Source organism: Mercenaria mercenaria, chromosome 3 (genome assembly GCF_021730395.1).
Source record: "Mercenaria mercenaria strain notata chromosome 3, MADL_Memer_1, whole genome shotgun sequence".
In the NCBI taxonomy this organism is placed as follows: Eukaryota; Metazoa; Mollusca; class Bivalvia; order Venerida; family Veneridae; genus Mercenaria; species Mercenaria mercenaria.
In genome coordinates this window covers 103,896,599-103,918,742 of record NC_069363.1, presented here as the reverse complement: position 1 = coordinate 103,918,742, position 22,144 = coordinate 103,896,599, and the positions used below count along the sequence as shown (strand labels likewise).

Below are 22,144 nucleotides of genomic sequence, written 5' to 3'. Positions count from 1 at the left end.
GATACAGGGCCATCTTGTTATTTTTATACATCTTTACCTGTATGGAAGTATATTTTGCAGGGAATTTCCTGTCATTTATAATTCATATCATTTTGCATTCAAATGTACTTCCGTACCAGTGAAAAATAAAAATGAAATTTTCACTGATAAATTTCAGTATTTCACAGAAGAGCATAAAATAAATATTCTTTTCAGTAGAATCAAAGCAATTGCCTGAAGGTTGTTCAGCACAGAATGGATCTGATGGTACATTATCTGTAAAATATAAAACCTAGTCCTAGCAGACAGACATGCAGACCAAACCACAAATAAGCTTTAACTGGTTTTCCAAATTCTGTCTTACAGTATTAAAGTCAGTTTGAACTTGGTGTTATCTCTGCAGTCCTAGGCAAACAAACACTGGGAAAGATGATTTTTAGCTCACCTAAGCACGAAATGCTCAAAGGTGAGCTTTTGTGATCGCCCTGTGTCCGTCATCAGTCGGCGGCGGCGTCAACAATTTGACTGTTAACACTCTAGAGGTCACAAATTTGAGCCAATCTTAATGAAACTTGGTCAGAATGTTACCCTCAAATCATGGACGAGTTCGATATTGGGTCATCTGGGGTTAAAAACTAGGTCACCAGGTCAAATCAAAGGAAAAGCTTGTTAACACTAGAGGATACATTTTTGGCCCAATCTTAATGAAACTTGGTCAGAATGTAACCCTCAATAAAATCTTGGACGAGTTCGATATTGGGTAATCTGGGGTCAAAAACTAGGTCACCAGGTCAAATAAAAAAAAAAAGCTTGTTAACACTCTATAGAGGTCACAATTTGGGCCCAATCTTAATGAAACTTGGTCAGAATGTTAACCTCAGTAGTCTTGGACAAGTTTGATATTGGGTCATCTGGGGTCAAAAACTAGGTCACCAGGTCAAATCAAAGGAAAAGCTTGTTAACACTGTAGAGGCCACATTTATGACTGTATCTTCATGAAACTTGGTCAGAATGTTAATCTTGATGATCTCAAGGTCCAGTTTGAATCTGGGTCATGTGGGATCAAAAACTAGGTCACCAGGTCAGATCAAAGGAAAAGCTAGTTTACACTGTAGAGGCCAGATTTATTACCAGGTCTTAATGAAACTTTGTCAGAATGTTAGTCTTGAGGCTGTATAGGTCAAGTTTGAATCTGGGTCAGGTGGGGTCAAAAACTAGGTCACTAGGTCAAATCAAAGGGAAAGCTTGTTAACACTCTAGAAGCCACATTTAAAAAGATACAGTATCTTTATGAAACTTTGTCAGAATGTTAACCTTAATAATCTTTAGGTCAGGTTCGAACCTGGGTCATGTCAGGTCAAAAACTAGGTCACCGAGTCTAATCAAAGGTAAAGCTTGTCAACACTGTAGAGGCCACATTTCAGGGGGGGGGGGGGGGGGGGTTGGCCGTTAATCGGCTATATTCCCAATGCCAAAAAGTATGTATTTTTCCAAAAATGAGTGCAAAAATTCCCAATCTACATTCTGAATAAAAAAATGCATCAAAATTGCACAAAAATTGACCAAATTATGGACAATTTTGTAATGGAAGTATGTTAAAAGAGGTTGTACAATGTGAAACAAGTGTATGAGAAAGTGCTTAAAACACAAACTTGCTATATCCTATGGGACTAAATATTTCCCAATTTGGAACATTTATGCGTCAAAATTCCCGATTTTGGGGTATAGGTTATGTTCCCAAATTAGCTAGAAAAACCCCTGCATTTATGATGTATCTTTATGAAACTTGGTCAAAATGGTAATCTTGATATTCTCAAGGTCCAGTTTGAATCTGGGTCATGTAGGATCAAAAACTAGGTCACCAGGTCAAATCAAAGGAAAAGCTAGTTTACACAGTAGATGCCACATTTATGACCATATCTTATTGACTTAATGAAACTAGGTCAGAATGTTAATCTTGATGATCTATAGGTCAAATTCAAATCTGGGTCAGGTGGGGTCAAAAACTAGGTCACTAGGTCAAATCAAAGGAAAAGCTTGTTAACACTCTAGAGGCCTCATTTATGACTGTATCTTCATGAAACTTGGTCAGAATGGTAATCTTAATGATTTCAAGGTCCAGTTTGAATCTGGGTCACTAGGTCAAATTAAAAGAAAAGCTAGTTTACACTTCAGAGGTCACATTTATACCATATCTTAATGAAACTTGGTCAGAATGTTAATCTTGATGGTCTTTAGGTCAGGTGTGCAATACAGGGCCTTCATGGCCCTCTTGTTTTTATTACCATTTGACAGGAACCATGTAAATTTATAACTGTGAGAAGTTTCATTAAAATCCAAGTAAGTTATTATAAAGACAGGTATAGTGAAAATGCACTGACATTAACAACATTCAAAGTAAAAAGAGGGCATAATTCATGAAAAATTGGTGTCAGAGTTATGGACCTTATGTCATATGATGTTGGTGATGATGTGGAACAACTATTTCATTTTGAAGCAAATCTATGAAGTAGTATCCGAGACAAAGGGAAGGTGCATAAAAACTAAGAAAGGTATGGACACAGACACACATGCCCAGTCAAGTAGGACAGCTCTCCGTATACTTCATATTGTCAGCTAAGACTCAATGGGTACTAGGAGTACAATTCATTAAATGCTAGTTAACCATTTCCAATATTTTAGAAAACTGACATACAGACATCCATTATTCTCTTTACTGTAAATTACACTGCCACAAACATGACTGGCAGAAAAATAATAGTTCAAATAACAAAGCTTGATTTTTTTCCTTTATTTTTTTTTCTTTGCTGTACAGAAAAATAACTTATTTAGTAGCAACAGTAGATGAAGGGGCAGCGGCTCCTACAACGTCTTGGTTTGGGTGCTGTTCCTTCACGGAATCCATTCCTGCAACAATCAAAGAAACAGTTCCATGTTTTATCTGTATGCAGAAACTTTGAAACTTAACATTGGTGTCAGATTTACTCAAAGGAGTTAATGACCACAATTTTAGATCATAAAGAACAAACACAGGAAGTGGCTATGAAGTCCAAGACTCTCTTACTATCCACACCTCAAGCTGGCATCAAAATGCAACTTCAAAGTTGTAAATGAGTAAACAAAAAGATCAAGTGACTGCTTCTGGCCTACTATGACATCCAACTATAGTCCACAGATGCATAAATTTAAGGTTGAGAATTAGGCCTTGAGAAACAAAAATGAAACAACACCAAATCATAAGAAAGAAAGAGTTGTTTATCACGAAAATTGAACAGCATGTAAAACATGTATATTACTTTACGAAACAAGTGTCAGTATACTGATATAAACATTGAATTCCAGAAAAGGACTGCTTACAGGGGCCCCACTTCCAGACAGTCAAACGCCTTTAAAAACACCATTTTCAAAGAACTACTTAAAATATTTGGAAAAAGTTGTCTCCCTTTGAAAATGAATGCCATTTCGAGGGTTCAACGCAATAAGGGCGTATCTACATATAATAATCATATGTAGATACGCCCTTATTGCGTTGAACCCTCGATCTGTAAAGAAATAAAGATAAACAATTGCTGAAAACTGTGTTTCACCTTGTTATGCGAACTTTCACCACTCGCACGCCATTGCAAATGCATCAAAACGAACAAGTGTAACAGTTCTTTGAAAATGGTGAGTTTTTAAAGGCATATGACTGTCTGGAAGTGGGGCCCTTTAGGCAGTCCTTTACCGGAATTCAATGTTTATATCAGTATACTGACACTTGTTTCGTAAAGTAATATACATGTTTTACATGCTGTTCAATTCTCACGTCGAACAACTCTTTCTTTCTACGATTTGGTGTTGTTTGATTTTTGTTTCTCAAGGCCTTATTCTCAACTTTAACCCTTACCCTGCTAAATTTGTATTTCTACAATATACTTGTCCATCTTTCTTTTTTTTTTAGGTGGGGGGGGGGTAAGTTTAACATCTCACCGACACAATATAGGTCATATGGCGACCTAGGTCCATGCATTATTTCATCACAAGCGGGCACCTGGGTAGAACCACTGACCTTCCGTAAGCCAGCTGGATGGCTTCCTCACACGAAGACTTCAACGCCCCAAGTAAGGCTCAAACCCATATAAATGAGGGGCAAGTGATTCGAAGTCAGCGATCTTAACCACTCGGTCACGGAGGCCCCTGTCCATCTTTCAATTTGGCCAGTACAATTATTACTGTTAAAAGGGGTGCTTACCAAAAATATACTGACTGAATAGCAAACAGTGCAGATCATGATCAGACTGCACTGATATGCAGGCTTATCATGATCTACACTGGTTGCAATAGGCAGAATCGTGTCCGGCATGGTAAGGGTTTAAAGTGTAATAAAGTTTGTTTTGCAATCCAGTATAAAATCTTACGCATTAGGAATCAGTGACACTCACAGACTTAAAATCTTCTGTTGCATTTAACATTTGATAATAGACAAACTGCAACAGCAACATATTTCTAAATCTGTAAGCGAACTAAATGTTTCAGTGTCAGAAAACTTTTTGATAAAGATTAGTTTCAACTAGAAGGTGCTTTTGTAGAAAAGCCCATGTCTCCCCCCATGAATAGTCATATAGGCAGGAAGTCAATAGGGGACAGAAACAAAAGTCAAGCGACACTGATGGTTGGCTGCAATAGGAATCACCTACTTGGCATGTCCAATCATTCCAGAAAGTTTCAACATTCTGAGCTTAGTGGTTCTCAAGTTATGAACTGGAAACTGTTTTTCATGTCAGGCCCCTGTGACCTTGACTTTTGATCGAGTGGCCCCAAAATCAGTAGGGGTCATCTACTCTGCATGTCCTATCATCCTATATAGTTTCAACATTCTGGGTCGTGGTTCTCAGTCAAGTTATTGATTGAAAAGACTTTTCTATGTTCTGCCCTCTGTGACCTTGAATTTTAATGGTGTGACCCCAAAAACGACAGTTCATCTACTCTGTAACTCCTATCACCCTATGAAATTTGAAGGGTTCTCAAGTTATTGACTGGAAATGGATTTCCATGTTCTGTTTGTTGTGACCTTGACCTTTTATAGAGAAACCCCAAAAACAATAGGGGTCATCAACTCTGTAAGTCTTGTGTCAATCTATGAAATTTCCATGTTCTGTTTGCTGCAACCTTAACCTTTAACCAAAATCAGTAGGGGTCATTTATTTTGCATGTCCAACCATCCGATGAAGTTTCAACATTCTGGGTCATGTGGTTCTCAAGTTACTGATCGCAAATGTTTTTCCATGTTCTGGCCCCTATGACCTTGGCCTTTAATAGAGTGACCCCAAAATCAATAGGGGTCGTCTACTCTGCATGACCAATCATCCTATGAAGTTTGTGGACTGCAAGCTGATTTTTTTGGGGGTGTTTAACCTCACACCAACACAATTATAGATCATATGGTGATTTTCCAGCTTTGATTGTGGAGGTGACCCCAAGTGCCCATCTGTGCATTATTTCAGCACGAGTTGTCACTTGGGTAGAACCACCTACCTTCCGTAAGCCAGCTTCCTCACATACAGAATTCAACAATCCAAGTGTGGCTTAAACCCACATTGGTGAGGGACTACATGCTGAAGACCTTTTATAAGTAAGTTACCGAGCAGAAACCAATTTCCATCTTTAGGCCACTGTGACCTAGACTTTGATCCCAAAAACAATGGGTATCATCTACTATGAAGCTTGACAACTGTAGACTAAAGTGTTTTTGAGCTTCTTTGAGCAGAAACCATTTGGTTAACTGCGACACTGACCTTTGACCCCCAAAAGAATCTATAGGGGTCACCTAAGGAAACAGGCATTTGACCAGTGCAAGACCAAGAATTCTCTAGTTACTGATCAGAAACAAAATGGCCTACTTGAAGAAAGACCAGACTGACAATGAGGAAAACAATATACCCCTCTCCTTCAAATGGGTTACCGTGGGGCTGGGACTTGTCAGGTTTTATTTTTTTACCAAGAGGGGACACGGCCCAGGCCTGTGATTTGGGGAAAAATTATTTCAGTATTTTGGCAAAGGGGAATAAAAAACCTGATTTAAAGTCAATTTCGGGGGAAAACTGCTCGACTTAAAAGTTATTTTCTGAAGGGAAGGGGCATGTTAATGGCCCCTATTATAGTAGGAAAAAGAAACCTGCTAGTTTTACCTAAATCTTCTGTAGACTTTCTTCATGTACCTCATTCTTCCTGTACCAGTGGTCCTCCTACGCTTTGCCTTTTCACTCCAGTTATCTGTAAAATATTAACAAAACATCTTTATAATGTACAGCCGTATTCTTTGATCAAATGGATTACACAATTTCAGGCCTCCTAGCAGGCCTGAACAAAAATAAAGGTTTTTATAAAGGCTCCAATCTATGGAAATAAAGGCCTTTTAGTGTAAAAATATTTAAAAATAAAGAGTAAATAAAGGCTATTTTTGTCGGAATTCTCGTTGAAAACACATAGTATATATAGGTATTTACTAAAAACATCTACATGTATGTGGTCTGGTGAACACAACAGCATTCTGAAAAACTCAAGATGAAAGATACACAAGCAGTATCCTAATAACAACACTTAAAAGGGGGGAAGAAATACAGTAGTATAACCATTATTTGCTTTAAACTGGCACGGCAAGCAGTCTGAACAAAAATATAGGTTTTGAGTGAAAATTACAGGCTATTTGGCCGTTTTAAAGGTTTTTTCAGAAGATTTAAAGGTTTTAAAGGTTTGCTCTGAAATTAAAGGTTTTTAAAGGTTTCACTAGGAGGCCTGCAATTTCTTTTATGTATTTTTGTATTGGCCAGATGGCAACTTTTCAGCCTAAAAGACAAAACCACATGCATAGAGTATGTAATATAACAAAAATTGCGAAATGTCATTACGGGTGCACTACCCTAAATGGAGGAGAAAGACACCAGGTGCACTTCCTGGCATGCTTTCAGGCACTGTCAGACATCTGGGCAGAACCCCGGGGGCACTTCCTGGTCATGCTTTCAGGCACTGTCAGGCATCTGGGCAGAACCCCAGGTGCACTTCCTGGCATGTGTTCAGGCACTGTCAGACATCTGGGCAGAACCCCGGGGGCACTTCCTGGTCATGCTTTCAGGCACTGTCAGGCATCTGGGCAGAACCCCTGGTGCACTTCCTGGCACGCTTTCGGGCACTGATATCTGGGTAGAACCCGGTGTGCACTTATGACAAATTACATTGCACTATGCGTAATCAAGAAACTAAATTGTTTCGATTGTTAATGTACAGTAATGAATCATTTCACAATTCTTCTAGCCTATTTTAATGACCACTTTATATCATCAACCAAATGTGGCTGAATTTTTTTTTATTACAGAGATATCCAAAAAGAATATAGTAAACTTTGATCTGCCTAAAAATGTTGCTGTTTTATACTACAAGACCGGTCTACTTTGGATCACTTGCACTATCGTCTTCAAAAAAATAGTTAAACTTGATGTCATTTCTAAACACTTACATGATCTCATTGAGGAGCTTGGGTAGCTGCAGGAAGCGCATCTTTTCTTCTGAATGTGGTATGCACGACGGCCACAGCGACGACACTGGGTGTGTGTCTTGTTGTGCCTCTTACCAAAACTGGATGTACCTTTAGTCTGAAATAAGCAAGTAAATACTACTTACACTCTTATTCAATGTGTAAATTCAATATTTAAAGCATGTTAAAACAGGGTCCCTTTAAATTCCTCTCATTTTAGAAAGGTTCATTAATTCTGATACAGAGCAAGGGTCATGAATCATTTTAGTTTTAAACTCTTTATGTAACAATTATTTTTAATGTCTTACATTATGACACATAACAACTTCTTCATGATTTTAGGGAAAATGTCTGATGCAGATTGCAGTCTAGTGCATACTGAATTCCCCCTCCCCAAAGTATGCTATTTATTTTATTGCAACTGCAAAATGAGTTGCACAGAAACAGAAAATATTAAGCAATTTAATAAAAACAAGAAATACATGGCCCTGACGAAAGATTTTAATTAGATACTGCTTGTGATCAAATTCCAGTTTTACTAACACTGAAAAATGCCCAATTGCCCTGACAGCATCATTCCTCTTTTAGATCCTGGAAAAAACACCGAGTGCATAGCTTCAGATGCATGTGTTTTAGTGCCAACATATAAAAAAATTTCCTCTTTTCTAGTTTCAGTTTAATTAAAGCTTAATTTAGCTACTTGAGGCTCATCAAGCTGACTAGGAGTACTGATCCCTTTTTTCCAGAGAATAAAATGTAGTAAGAAATTTTATTGAGTAGCGAAAGAAGTATCTAATATCCATCTAAAACTTGAATCTCAATGGTTGCAGATTCAGCAGATACAGTAACTGGTGCTGCCCGATTGCTTACTGTTTTCTTCTGAAACGTAAATACCGTAATAATTCTATTTATAGCCCATGCTCTAATAAACGCCCAGTCCCGACTTTTTGTACAAAAAACGGCCTTTTTTTCGAAAAAAATCAAAAATAGGATGTTATCTAATAAGCGCCCATCCCATGAATCTTAGAAAATAATCCTACCTTTTACTGGTTAAACAGCGAGTTTTCTTATTTCCCTTCTGATGTAAGATCGTATATCACTTTTCTTGTCTATAATTCCATATATTTTATATGAACACGGTATTTCAATGCCCACTCCTTGCACGAACAATAGCACTATCACTGTATTCGTTTTCGAGTTCAAATATGCATGTCAGTATAGTTCCGAAAGGATGATTATTTTTATGAACATAACCTTTCATGGCTGCTTTAACTGAAACTAACACACATGCCGACATATCATATATACATTGTAATGTGTATTGACCCAGGTAAACATGTGCTAATGCAAAGGCGCGCGCTTTTCGTAATTACGTCACGTCACTAGTCTGACATTTCGAGACAGGGGTCCCTCAAGGGAAATTTAATCATTATTAGATTCAAGGCGCTTTGATTTAAAACAATAGGGTGTTGTTTAAATTTGCTTGAAAATGACAGAATCACGAACAAAATACTTGATACTATATTCATGACAGAATAAATTAAATTTAAATCATGTATTTTCTGAGTTTAGCTTGGCCGGTTATAGTACGATCTAGTACGGCCGTTACCTATTTTTGTACGACTATCACATCATTACTTCTTATAGTCACCGGTATGTTCAAAAATAAATATTACGTCAAGATTTTGATGTTTGCTGGTGATTTGTCTCTAATATTCGCCCATCCCTAACTTTTGAGCCGACCGTGTTTCTAATAAACGCCCGGGCTATAAATAGAATTATTACGGTAACCACGACACCCGACGACATGACATAAACCATGCGGAATAGAACTGACACAAATAGATTAGACAAACAATGTTTCCCACACATTCAGTGACTATTACGAGATACAAGAGAAAAATTCCTTCACAAGGCAGTTCAATAATCCATTAATAAACAACATGTTCTCTGCCAATATTTAATTTATAGTTAGATAACAACCAGTCCACTCAGCTCAATAGAGATCTAAGGATCGTGGGGTCACAAGTTTGATTCCAGGGTGGACGCATGTTCTCCGTGACAATTTGATCTGAAATCAATCGTCCTCCACCTCTGATTTGTGTTTGGAAGTTGGCAGTTGCTTTGGAGAACAGGTTTGTACTTGAACAAAATGATCACTGGTTAGATTAACTGCCTGCCATTACATAACTGAAATACTGTTGAAAAACGGCGCTAAACCCCAAACAAAAGGTAACAGAACTGAGTGCACATGATTGTGTGTCTTCATATTGTAAACTTTGCTTTTTAACAATTTTACTTGGGTTTTTGCTTTTTTCTGATGAACTTCATATTATATATTTCATTAAAGGATTTGATATGCTAGTTAACCCTTAACTGTCCATACTGGGTATACCAATTACCGTGAGTCTTATATTCAGTGCACTCTATTTATAACAAAATGATTATATGAAAGGATAAATTTTATTCTGTTTAATTAATTTATATTTTAGCTTTAGACTTTTGGCAAATAAATCGTCAAAACACCAGGTAAAAGTTCCAGTTGTGTCATTCAAAGAACAGAGATGGGGAATTTTAGCATTTTCTGGCATATACCTATTACCGTGAATTTCAACTTTCAATCTAAAGTTGTTAAATTGACCTAAGACAAAGAAAGCATTTCTATTTTACAATAGGCCAAACTAAATATGAAACAGATATGGCAGAAATAAGCAACTGCATTGAAAATTTGTGGAGAAAAATTGCAAAGATTAACCATAACGACCAGTCACTTAGCAAAATTCCTTAATTTTTGGGATCAGTGTGAAATAAAAAGAAAGACACTCCAAATTTCAAAAATAGTTTTGCTAAAAATCTAAGCACATTGAGCATGAATAATGACAGAAAAAAATGTAAAGCAGTTTTCATGTTAAGTGTCAAAACAGGACATTCACTGTAATATGTATATCCCGGTAATTGGTATACCCAGTAAAATAAATAAATTGGTAAGGAAACTCTAGTACTGTAGTTATTTTGTGTTCCTCAGTTATATAGGTTACAAAATTATTGAATAAATGTTGCCAGAAATGCCAAATGCAATTAATCTAATCAACTAAAAGGGGAAACATCCTACTTCGAGAATGCCATTTCTGATGTGTCGTCAGTTTTCGCGATACGTTTTCAGATTTTGTTCAGACTCCACAGTTGCAGCTTTACAAAATTTAAGTTCATACTAAAACAATATTATTTTATGGAATAAGGAGACGTTTTTAATAATCGAAATAATTCCTACAAACAACAAATAACAATTACTCATTTTTTTACACCACCGAGCCTGTTCTAGATCAAATTTTCCCATATTAATGACAGAAATCAACATTCAGTGTGTACAAATCTCTTTGAAATAGATTTAGTTCCCCAAATATTTCATGTGATCAACTTGAACTGGGCTATGCCTTGCGATGTGGAAAGATTTTATTTGTGTTTATAAAATTGTCTACCATTTTCGATCCAGTGAGATGTCCAAAGGAAGTTGCCTCGCTTTCAATCGAAAGTAGAAAAGTGGAACAGGAAATGACCTTGTCGTGAATGTAAACAAATGACAAGTTTTCCGGGACACGTTGGAACTTTTCACAGTGTACATTTTTGACACGATATAAATAGAGTTGACAGGGCATACATATAAAATGAATATTATTCAGTTAAAACATATCATTTTCTGTGAGAATTCTTTAACATCTGGCTCAGAATCGATAAAGAAAATACAAAACGAAAATGTTAGCTGTGCAAACACTTCCGTGTAGACAAATGGAAAATGTGTTGACAAATCAGCCTTTATCAGTAAATAGAACAGTGGATTTAAGTGAATCTACATCAGCTCCTGAAGGTGATGTAACATTTCTTGATCAGAATAGTGCGTTCTATTTCAAACATTTGATAAAGAAATACAGAAGACAAATGGGTGATGTTGGTAACAACAGTGTGTGCTCCGGAGGGTTACAGCAGTATCTCATCAAACAGGGGGAAAAGAAAGAGAAACAACGATTGGAGAGAGAAAATACAGGACAGGAACAGTCAAGATTTGAGCAGCTGCCAGTAAGCTTTTGGTTCATCATCACTTTTTTGCCAAGTCTAAATAATGAGACCTCTGGTAGACCAATTTTACATTCAGATATTTTACGTTGTCTTCCTATCTAAGGCGGATATTGACAAGTCAAAAAAATATAACGATATTCCACTCTCCAGTACAATTATTTGGACTACCATGGCCACTGCAATCAGTGTTCTAGGGCAAAGACACACCAGACATTGCATTTAGTCAAAAGTGGCCGAAAAAAAAACTATGTAGATGTACATGATAGCAACAATGTATATTGTTTGCCACAAAAGTGGTAATAATTCTTCATGTGGAAATTTTAAGTTAATCAAACAATTTATTAATTGGGTTACAAAATCTCTATCCTTGGCTTGAGATGGAAATGTGGCTAGTATATAGGAAAAATCAGATAGTAAAGATAGTTGATATAAATGTAATGTACATATTATTATATTTTCAGGTCGATGTAAGACTTCACATATTTTCTTACCTAACAGCAACTGATTTATGCAGATCTTCACAAGTGTGTCGTAGTTGGTATGACATCACAGAAGACAATTTGTTATGGGCGGGGCTTCTGGAGCGTGACATAAGACACTGGAATATGATTGGCCATAATACCAATCCTGCCATATACAAAGAAGTGGATTCAGACTGGCCAAACAAAGAAATGTAGGCACTTCAAAATTAAACTTGTTAAAATATTCATTTCAGTAAGCTCATACTGTAACATAACTTCTGGTATTATTCAACAGTAAATAAATTTTCTGGTAAGGCAAGAACAAATTGCAGAAAATTTAAAATTTCATGATTTTTCTCTGTTTATGAAGGTCATGTCAGAGCCAGTCTATGATGGACAGAATATTTTCGTACTGTATTCCATAGAATACATAATTTAAATTTGAATTTATTATCAATTTTATGTACACAGTACAAAGGCAGACATACATAAACTTGTAATAAATAAAATCATAATAAAAAGAAATATATACTTGTTTTTTAATTTACAGATATTTGAGATGCTCACCAGAAGTAAATCGTTTAATGCACCAGCAAAATGCTTTATTCAGTAATATTTCCAACATGTTGCGATATTTCTTACCAAAGAAAACACCGTTATTCACTATGTTTGGACCTGGTTTAGAATCAAATACAAGTGGTCTAGTGAGAAAAATTATAGAGGAATCCGAATTTCAGAAAACAGGAATGTTTCCAGGAAAATTTGAAGGTGAGGATATCTTTAGTTATACAAGAATGACTAGTTTAGGATTAACTAGTATTTTGTAAAAAAGTTATATTAGGCCAGAGTTTTTTTATCTTTCGTTTTACGGGAGATTTTTGAAAAATGAGCAGGGGGAGGAGGGAATAAAAATAAAAAGCTTGAAAGTGGGCATCTCGGAAAAAAATAAAAATAAAATAGAATTTTTTAAGATTTTTTTTTATTTTGATTAACTTTCGTTTCAAGTTTTGTTTACTTGTGTTTGTGTCCAGTATTTAATATTGTGATGTATTGTTATGTTTTAAGACTATAAAAGCCATTTATACAGGATGAACATTGAATAAAATTTTCATGCATGCTTGTGAATAAACTGCTTCAGGCACTGTAACTCACACTGGCAAGTCTTTAAAATTCAGAAAGGTTGTTTTACTTAATTTAAGTGGAAGACAAAAATTATTTTATCTGTTACAACAGCCACAGTAAATTTCAGTGACAGCAAGTAGAGACTAAACACGTCTGGTATAAAGTGGCCTAGTAGTGTAGTAGTTTTGGTGGTTTGGTTTGCTTGCATCTTCATCTGTGTAACCTCTGCTTTTTATACATAATATTTACTTATTGTATCTTTCACCAATATCATCTTTAACGAGCTAACTTAACAGTTTATGCCAGCTCATAATATACTGGATTTTATCAGCAAAATAAAGTATTTAATAACTTTGAATAACAGTCACAGTGCAGAGGGCAAGATTTTTTTTTCAGTGATGAAAAACGAAAGATAATCTAGCAAAAAGTAATCTGAAAATTTACCTCATTTAACTCTGTAATTTGCACCTTTTTATAATACACTTAGTTCAAGTACTGAAGTTGCTTCTGTAATTTGCACCTTTTTTACTACACTAAGTTCAAGTACTGAAGTTGCATCACTTTTTGTCAAAATATTGTCTCCAATAAAAAGTATTCTTTATTATTCTTTATACACTTATGAATTCTATTGAAGTTACAAAAGAAATGGACCATCTGTCTGAGATTTTGCCAACACTAACCACGCTTTATGCCAGACAGTCCCAAGCCTGTGTAAAGTGTGAGGGGTCACCATTGAAATAAAAATGTAAAAAAATCTGCTGTTACAAACATTTATTTGTTCTGCAAACAACTAATGTTTTGAATAAAATTTAATGTCAAAGCACCTTTGATATTGTATTACCTTTCTATGGCAAACTTGTAAGTTGAATCTATTGAAAACAAAATGTGAGTAAGACAATCTTTAGACAATTTAATACTTTTATTACTGTCACTTTTATGAAAGGATTATTATGTACAATATTATTATTTCCCGAAAAATATATAGTTTGAAAAGTGTCTAAAAAAATTTGGACACAATCATCGTCCATCCACCCGTGTAGAAAGAGAGAGAAAAAAACGTTAAAGATTATCGGTAATTCAGTGATAAACTAAGTAATGTTTACCTTGTTTTCATGATCAATTTCCCACCCCTCTAAGAGCTAAAAGAAGTGTGTCAGTATCTTGACATCTGAAGCGGAGATCAAAGCGGTATTTTTGCTCGAGATTGTCATGGCATTACGTCATGTTTTCGCGCCATGTGACATATCACTGTCTGATCGTACCATCGGTTCCTAAAATTGCTGAGAAATAGAAATCAATAAAAAATTTCTTCTTTAATTTGTTATCAAAAGCGAATGTGCTATATCCCGTATAAAAGGTAAATGTCTCAACGATAGTTACTATAGTGGATATCCTACCTCTGTGACCTATTTGCCCTCAAGGAATTTACATTATTGTTTGACAAGAAAAACTTTAAATTGTTGGTCAAAAAATACATGTACAAAGATTCATTTAAAACTTATTAAAAACCGCAGTGACATCACATTGCTTTATTTTAAAATCGCATTTCTACTGACGTTCTCGAGGTCACGTAACCTATTCTGCCGCACTAACAGAAATCTGTTTGCCAAAAATCGTCTTACTCCATGTATTGTAATCGCAGCCGCTTTTTCATTATTTAAGATTTTTTATTCTGTTTTTTTGTACTTTCTGGTCAAAAGTCTGAATTTTAAGCCCTTAGTATTCATCATTTATTTACTTTTAGAAAGAAATAAGTAACTAAGATCGCGCTGTTTGAATTTTTACAAATGATTATCTGAAAATTCGACCGTTTTTATAGAATTTTGCCTACATTTCTGTCGATATCTTATTAAAATCATTATAGAATTCAAAAAGTATTATTTCTCAAGGGGTGTTGAAAACTTGAAGCGAAAATATTAAAAAATGAATGCACTACACACGATTTTTGTGTACGTGTCGATGTAAATTAGATGTTACGATAGGTCACACGTGCTTGCCCAGATAGCAGACATGCGTTGGCCCAACGTTGGGCCAACGGCAGACTCTTCGTTGGCCCAACAAAGATTTCCGACGTTGGCCCAACGCCATTTTGCTAATTGGCGCAACGTTGGCCCAACGGTTGGTACACCGTTGGCCCAACGACTGGTATCCTACACTCATCGTTGGCCCTCCATTGGGCCAACAACTGATATCCTACACTCATTGTTGGCCCTCCATTGGGCCAACAACTGATATCCTACACTCATCGTTGGCCCTCCATTGGGCCAACAGCATTTTTTCGTCTATCACGGTTGGTCCAACGTTGGGCCAACTCTGTTTCTTTGTTGGCCAAAGATGGATGCCAACGCTATCCCAACGATTACGAAATTGAAAAAAGACTAAAACTAGCATTGTTTAATACATGTTTTATTTTCAAATAGTTGTGATTTTGTTAACATTTAACAAAAAGAAATCTAACATTTATTTAAAGTTTGTTTGCAATTTTCCTGAAGAAATATAACAGAATATTTCATCACTACAACATGTAAAATATTGATTCCAGTCTTTTATAATCTAAATATTTTTCTTATTTCAGTCACTAATTAAATCCTACTAAAGTGAATTACTGTCTGTATATTAACTCATTATATATCCAAGTTCTGTTTGTTTGTTTTCTTTTCTCACTGAAGATGCAGCTTTTTATATTTTTATTTTTTCCTGTGCACCACAGTGCTAGGCACTCCATTATTACTCCCTTGAACAGCACCCTGTAAAAACAAAAAGCATAATGTTGATTAAACCATCTACGTCAAATTGTTAACAATAACTAAAGAAATGCACATAAACATCTGGACATAAACTTGCGTAAAATGTATGAAATTAATTTGTGTCTGTATTTAACTGAGAAAAATATGTTAGAATTAACAAGAAAATGAGTTATTTTATTTACAGAATTTAATACTCAACACAAGTGCCATCCGCCAGCTTTAACTATAAGTATTTAACATATGTTCAAGTCATATGGATATAACATGCATACAGGATATAAAAAGAAATTCTGTATAAGATTCCATAACTTTATCAAAAATATTTTTAAAAAAACACTTCTACTTACAGTTTATAGCTGGAAAACCGGGTTTTTGTTAAATCTAGACGTATCACATGTATAATAGTTTCCTTTACTTCACATGTCTATAAAGCTAGAAATCTGGCCTAGAGAGTAAAATTAACCACATTTTCTGGGATTTCTTACATAACTCGGGTTAACGAGAGTTCATGTTCTGGAATATTCATTAGATTTTTTGTAAACATTTTATGATTGTATAAAGTTAGATATTTGTTACAGAGTTAGTAAGTGTTTTTTTTTTTCAATACCTTTTTCACAATTTTTTCAAGGTAGTAGTTTTGAAATAGTTCAAAATATCATTACGGCTGCAGATAAGTTTTTAGTTTAATTAGCACAAATTCAACTGATTACGAATTGGTGCAGGAACGTGTTTAATAATTAATTAAATATTGCATGTTACAGCTACACAACCTGTGTATACCTGTGGGGGTTTGTGATAAAACAGTGACCTGTAAAATATACAATTATTATATCATTACTTCTAATGGACCAACGTTGGCCCAACGTTGGGCCAACGATGTTTTCTCTGTATAAGTCTTTCCCTGAAAATCAATATCGGGCCAATGCAGAGATATCTTTGACTGAAATTTAAAGTTGGTTCAACGTTGGCCCAACAGCCGTATTTACAATACTTATTAATCATTGTTGGGCCAACAGTGGCCCAACAACGATTATCCTTTGACGGTTTTCCGTCGTTGGCCCAATGACTTCATGTTTACAGGGTGTGGAATGGAAAATTACCGGCATGACGTTTTGATATCTTTACGATTCGCGGGTAAATTCCAGTCAAGCCAGGTAGCGACTGAACCATCTCAAAGTTTGTTGACGTTTTGTAGATGTAATTTCTGAATTTTGGTAAAGTAAGGACGTAAACAAACCACTCGCCCGATCGGTCGAGTACACAGCGAGGTCCACTCGTCCTACTCGGACTTAACTCGCCAATGCGAGCAGGCGAGTGGAATTTTACACCCTGTTAATGCCAACAAATGTACGGCAAAACACGATATTTTGCACGCGTTAAACTCCCTTCCTGTGAAATTACGTCCAGGTGAAAATACACTAATTTTATTTTCTTTGGGGCTGTAAACAACCGACCGGCGGAAAAAATAAAATAAAATTCGGGAAAATGAATTTTAATTTTATTCCACTTTTGCAATATTTAGGACCGGCGCTCCCGTAAAACGAAAAATAAAAAAACTCTGGCCTTATATAAGAATATTTATAACCTGAAGAAATGTTACAAGGAGGGAGCTACAATACAAATTACTAATACTCACACAGTTCATGTTTTCATATAATAATCTACATTAACCTTTACCCTGCTGAATTTCTATAATGGACTGGTCCATCATTCAATTTGGGCAGTACCATTTGCCATTTGAAGGGATGCTTACTGAAAATTTACTGACTGAATGGCAAATAGTGCTGACCATGATCAGCCTGCACAGATGTGCAGGCTGATCTTGGTCTGCACTGGTCACAAAGGCAAGATCAGTTGCCGCCAGCAGGCTAAAGGTTAAAAATTATTATGGAAAGCCCTGTAACATCAAGCATGTTGTATTTTATCAAAACATTAAATGTATTATTGACAGTTTTGTGTTATTTTATTGGTACAGGTGTTGGTGGAGGTTTCACATTGAAAAGTCCATCTGGTTCTCAGTTCAATTTATCAGTGATGTATTCAGCCTCCAAAAGAGAGAGGGAACAGACAAACAGAGACCGTAACCAGGGAAACAGATTTATGAGACTCCGAAAGAATGCTGAAGGGGTAGAGAACTATGAGCTGGTCCCTGCTGTACAGGATTTTTGTAGAACTGTAGATGGTTTTATATATGTTGTTGATGCCACACCAAGCAGTCCTGAAGGTTTGTAATATCATCATTAAATTTGGGCAATACCAATAATTATTTGAAGGGGTGTTTGCTGAAAATTTTCTGACTGATTAGCAAACATTGCAGATCATGATCTGTCTGGAGCAAGCTAAATGTTAATGGAGAATTTGAAATGTCTAAATTCCTATAAAGCTGCCCAGTTTGTTACTAACTAAGAATGTTTTTGAAACTCCTTTTGGCAATTTATTTGTCACAGGGTTGCTCATAGTACAATACCAGGAAACAAGCTACAATATCATGTTAAAATTATTTGCAATCCTTTTGATATCTTTTCTCTTTTTAACTTTTATTAGTTCTTTCAAGCATTTTTTTCAAGGTTTATGTTAGATTTAGAAAAAGTTTGTAAAAGATGGCCCTTTTTCATTGTAAAAACATGTCCAAGGTAATTTTGTCTCCTTTTTTTGCTCAATTCATCCAAGGTAGAGGAAAAAGAACTTTTGTATGAAGATACCTAGATATCTCATTTTTCATTTATGTCTTTCCTTTCACACTGCTTATTTTGTTTGAACCATTAGCTGGTGATATTTAGGTCTTAACCTTTTTCTCTGCTCATTTCAGTTGAGTCAGGATTGAGTGAGTTGTTAGCCATGGTGAGTGAAAGGTGTCGCAACACATGTCCCTGTGCTGGTCCTATCCACCATTGTGCAGGCCGGCACAGCCAGATTGCCATGCTGTGATGTTGTTGAAAGGCTCAAACTTGCAGATCTCAATAGACCATGGCAGGTGGGTTACCAGTTTTATAGTAGACATTTTGTATTGAGGGTCTCAATACAAAACTACTGTATTTGTAGTCCATTTTGCTGAAGTGTATCATTGCCTAGAAAAAGTCCATGACACACAAAACAGATTAGTTTGTAGTGCTTATTATATAATAACAGAATTACTCAAAGAGTTATTTCGTTGATTTGCCCTCAGATTTAAATGAATTTTGCATCATTTATATTCAAGGGGGAAAAATTTAATGGATGTTTGAAGTATAAGTTCAAAAAATTAAATCATGTTGCATAATGGAATTTCCCATTTACTAATGTAAAACAAAGTTAGTCATTTTATTATATACCTATATAAATTCTGTAAAAAAATCGGCTTGTATTTCACAAGTAAATATGAATAGGCAGAAAAGAATTCCATATTGTACCTTTTGTATTGTATGTTACGGACTACTGCCATTAATATGCATGACCTGGCACAGTTCTATAAATTGCACACATTAAAACTTCATTAAGTTTCATTTTATTATCGGTAAACATTTAAGATTTCATTCAATAACAAAATACCAAACAAAAAGGTGGAGGTATATAATAAAGGGTCAATACAACAGTAGCTAGGTCTGGGATTTTGTATTTGGCTCTCTTGGATTTTGCAAGGTTGGATCACACTCAGCGCATTTAGCCTTGTGAGATCTAATCTGGCAAAAATCTACTTGAGCCGAATACAGCATCCTAGATCAAGCTACTATTATAATAACCCTATTTCATTAGATGAAACCTCTAAAAATTTGTCCAGGAAATAAAATTATTTCACAGCACTTAGCAGGGAGTATTAAGCATCAAAATTGGAAAGCTATGCAGGTCTTGTTTTATTTGGGGAAAAGTTTGCTTTACATTTAGCACTGATCCTGAACCTTTGTTTGAAACTTTTCTTTCATTTTGCAGGTACGAGACTGTTCCATAGACACAAGAGAAGGTTTGTTGGAAGGTTTTACATGGCTGTCAGAACAATCACAGCGAAAATAGCAATAAACCAAAACAAGTTAATATTTGAACAAGGTTTTGTTTTACTACTGGTACTTGATTTGGAAAGATGGAACTCACATTTAGATAGCTTTTGAACAAGGACTTGCTACATAGCTCGATTGGGAGAAACTTGCTTTAATTTGTATTACAGTAGCTTGGGGAAAACCAGTCACATTCCTTGTACAGATTGCTTGGGGAAAACAGAGGTGCTACACCTTGTGAATTGATAGTGCTTTATACACAAGTGTTGAACAATGAATACATGTCTTAAAGAAGCCACAAATATTAGTCCCTTGATATTTTAAGCCAGTGTAATATTCAAATAAGCAATGTAAATTATTTCACTCTGATGTTGCGGAACTAGAGCTGTGATCAAAGAACCCATATTTATTATTTTTCTTTGTTATGGGTGAGAGAATATAACATTCTAAATATTGTACTCATTTGCACAAAGTATAAAGTCATGTATTTATCTCGTATATTAAAATGTTTCAAGTTTTATTGATTTTTCTGTTGTTTAGTTATTATTCCTATGCCAACTGTTTAACGAAATCTGTAACATAGATTTAATTAATAGTGATATAACCCTTTAGCGGCATGGTTGGTGTACACCTACACATCATGAGGTCCAGCATTTGATCCCCAGTAGGGACATTGGCAGTGGTCATAGAGGGTGAGGTTTGACAGCTAGTGAGCTCTGCAGAGTAGAAAGATGGTGAAAGTAGTAGCCATTTCTAACGGCTTTGCTGTTGGGTTAACTTGATTAGCGGGAAAAATGTGCGAACTGGTGTAGAAATTAGCTCTCGCAAATCTTTGAATGTAGACATTATTTAATGTTCTTACTAATGGATTTTTATATGGATTTATTCGTGAACATTAGCTGTTGCTGAAAATAGTGCTCTCATAAAGTTTTGGATCTTAATTAGGAGGTTATAATAAAAAATCTGGAGAACAATAGATTCTAACCTGTGAAATCGTGATTTAATACCTCCGGCTATATATATTGGATTACCTATCATTACAGTGTCGCATTATTTACAGATAATCAGGTAATCGTTTTGCTTAAAACATGGAGATAGACACCTCTATCACAGAATACGAGCCAAACATTTACGAAAACACTGATGTAAAAGTGCCAATTACAGCATCAGTAACCCAACAGCACAACATTCCAGACAAATATGATCTTGACATTTATGTTACCACCAATGCTCCCAAATACAAATCGTGAACACGCATATGAATCTGACGAGGATGATGACATCCCAAAGAGTACCATTGAACCCGAAAATTGCACAGACATTGTTGAACAGGAACGTCTCTTACTATTGGCTCGAGAACAACCAACTGACATGTTTGTTAACCATTTATTACTTGATTACGAACAATGTGAACAGAAACTTGAGAATACTAGACTCATGCTTTTCAGATATGTGCGAAACCTAGAAAACTTTCCATTTGACAGCAGTACTGAAATGAAACGAAGAATGAACACGCGTACTGGTGACAGTGCTGCTGTGAAGTTAGCCTATGATATACATGCACTACTTAGTGTTATAGAAGGGGCGGATTACTCTTCCATTAAAGAGCTGATCAGTAATTCAAAACGGAATACTGCAAGAAAGTCATTGGCCGTACAGATCCCAAACAACTGTCAATGTAAATGTGAAATTAACAATCTGAAAGATGTCGTAGTGTCACTTCAGGCAGATCTGCTTCTTATAAAACAACGTCAGGCGGCATCAGAAAACATTCGAGGTAAAGACAGTGCTGAGATAAAATCCTCGGTAAATGATATAAAGTTGATCGAATTTGTCAACGAAACATGAAGAAATTCAGTCCGAAGTAAAAGATATGATCAAACGAATGGATAATTTCAGCGAAACCATAAAATCTGATGTTAACATTTGTAAATCTATGGTGTTGAAAAATGGACACAATTTTAAACTTTTGCAAGACAACTTAATCGAACTGAATCGAACTATTGAAAACATGAAGAGGATCGTGTCCTCATATCATAAAACATCGCCAACAGTTCATTCACCGCGTGACGTGGTTAACTCCCAGCCACAAATCCTTGAACAGGAACCTCTGATCCCTACACATGCGGAAACTGTTGCAGACGACAACTTAACATCACGTGATCAAGACTATGAAACATTCTTCAATCCGCAAGAGACCCGGCTGCTCCGTATTCTGCGGAATGCTGCAGATCAGCGAACATCAGTCAACAAGAATGTTAAAAGTACTACATCATTTGGAAA

General features: G+C 35.7%; 2 protein-coding genes across 2 annotated transcripts; one reads left to right on the top strand and one right to left on the bottom strand.

The window, feature by feature from the left end:
* Positions 1 to 2,755: 2,755 nt before the first annotated feature.
* On the bottom strand, positions 2,756 to 11,058 carry LOC123523794 (60S ribosomal protein L37-like). The gene is given in 5 exon segments (XM_045301454.2): positions 2,756 to 2,845; positions 2,847 to 2,886; positions 6,147 to 6,231; positions 7,472 to 7,607; positions 10,969 to 11,058. Coding segments are annotated over 5 exon segments (306 nt in total). The 5' UTR covers positions 10,972 to 11,058; the 3' UTR covers positions 2,756 to 2,803.
* LOC123523793 (F-box only protein 4-like) lies at positions 11,044 to 20,385 on the top strand. The gene is given in 7 exon segments (XM_053539588.1): positions 11,044 to 11,563; positions 12,025 to 12,236; positions 12,575 to 12,792; positions 17,869 to 18,117; positions 18,712 to 18,745; positions 18,747 to 18,867; positions 19,800 to 20,385. Coding segments are annotated over 7 exon segments (1,236 nt in total). The 5' UTR covers positions 11,044 to 11,242; the 3' UTR covers positions 19,881 to 20,385.
* The last annotated feature ends 1,759 nt before the right edge of the window (positions 20,386 to 22,144 follow it).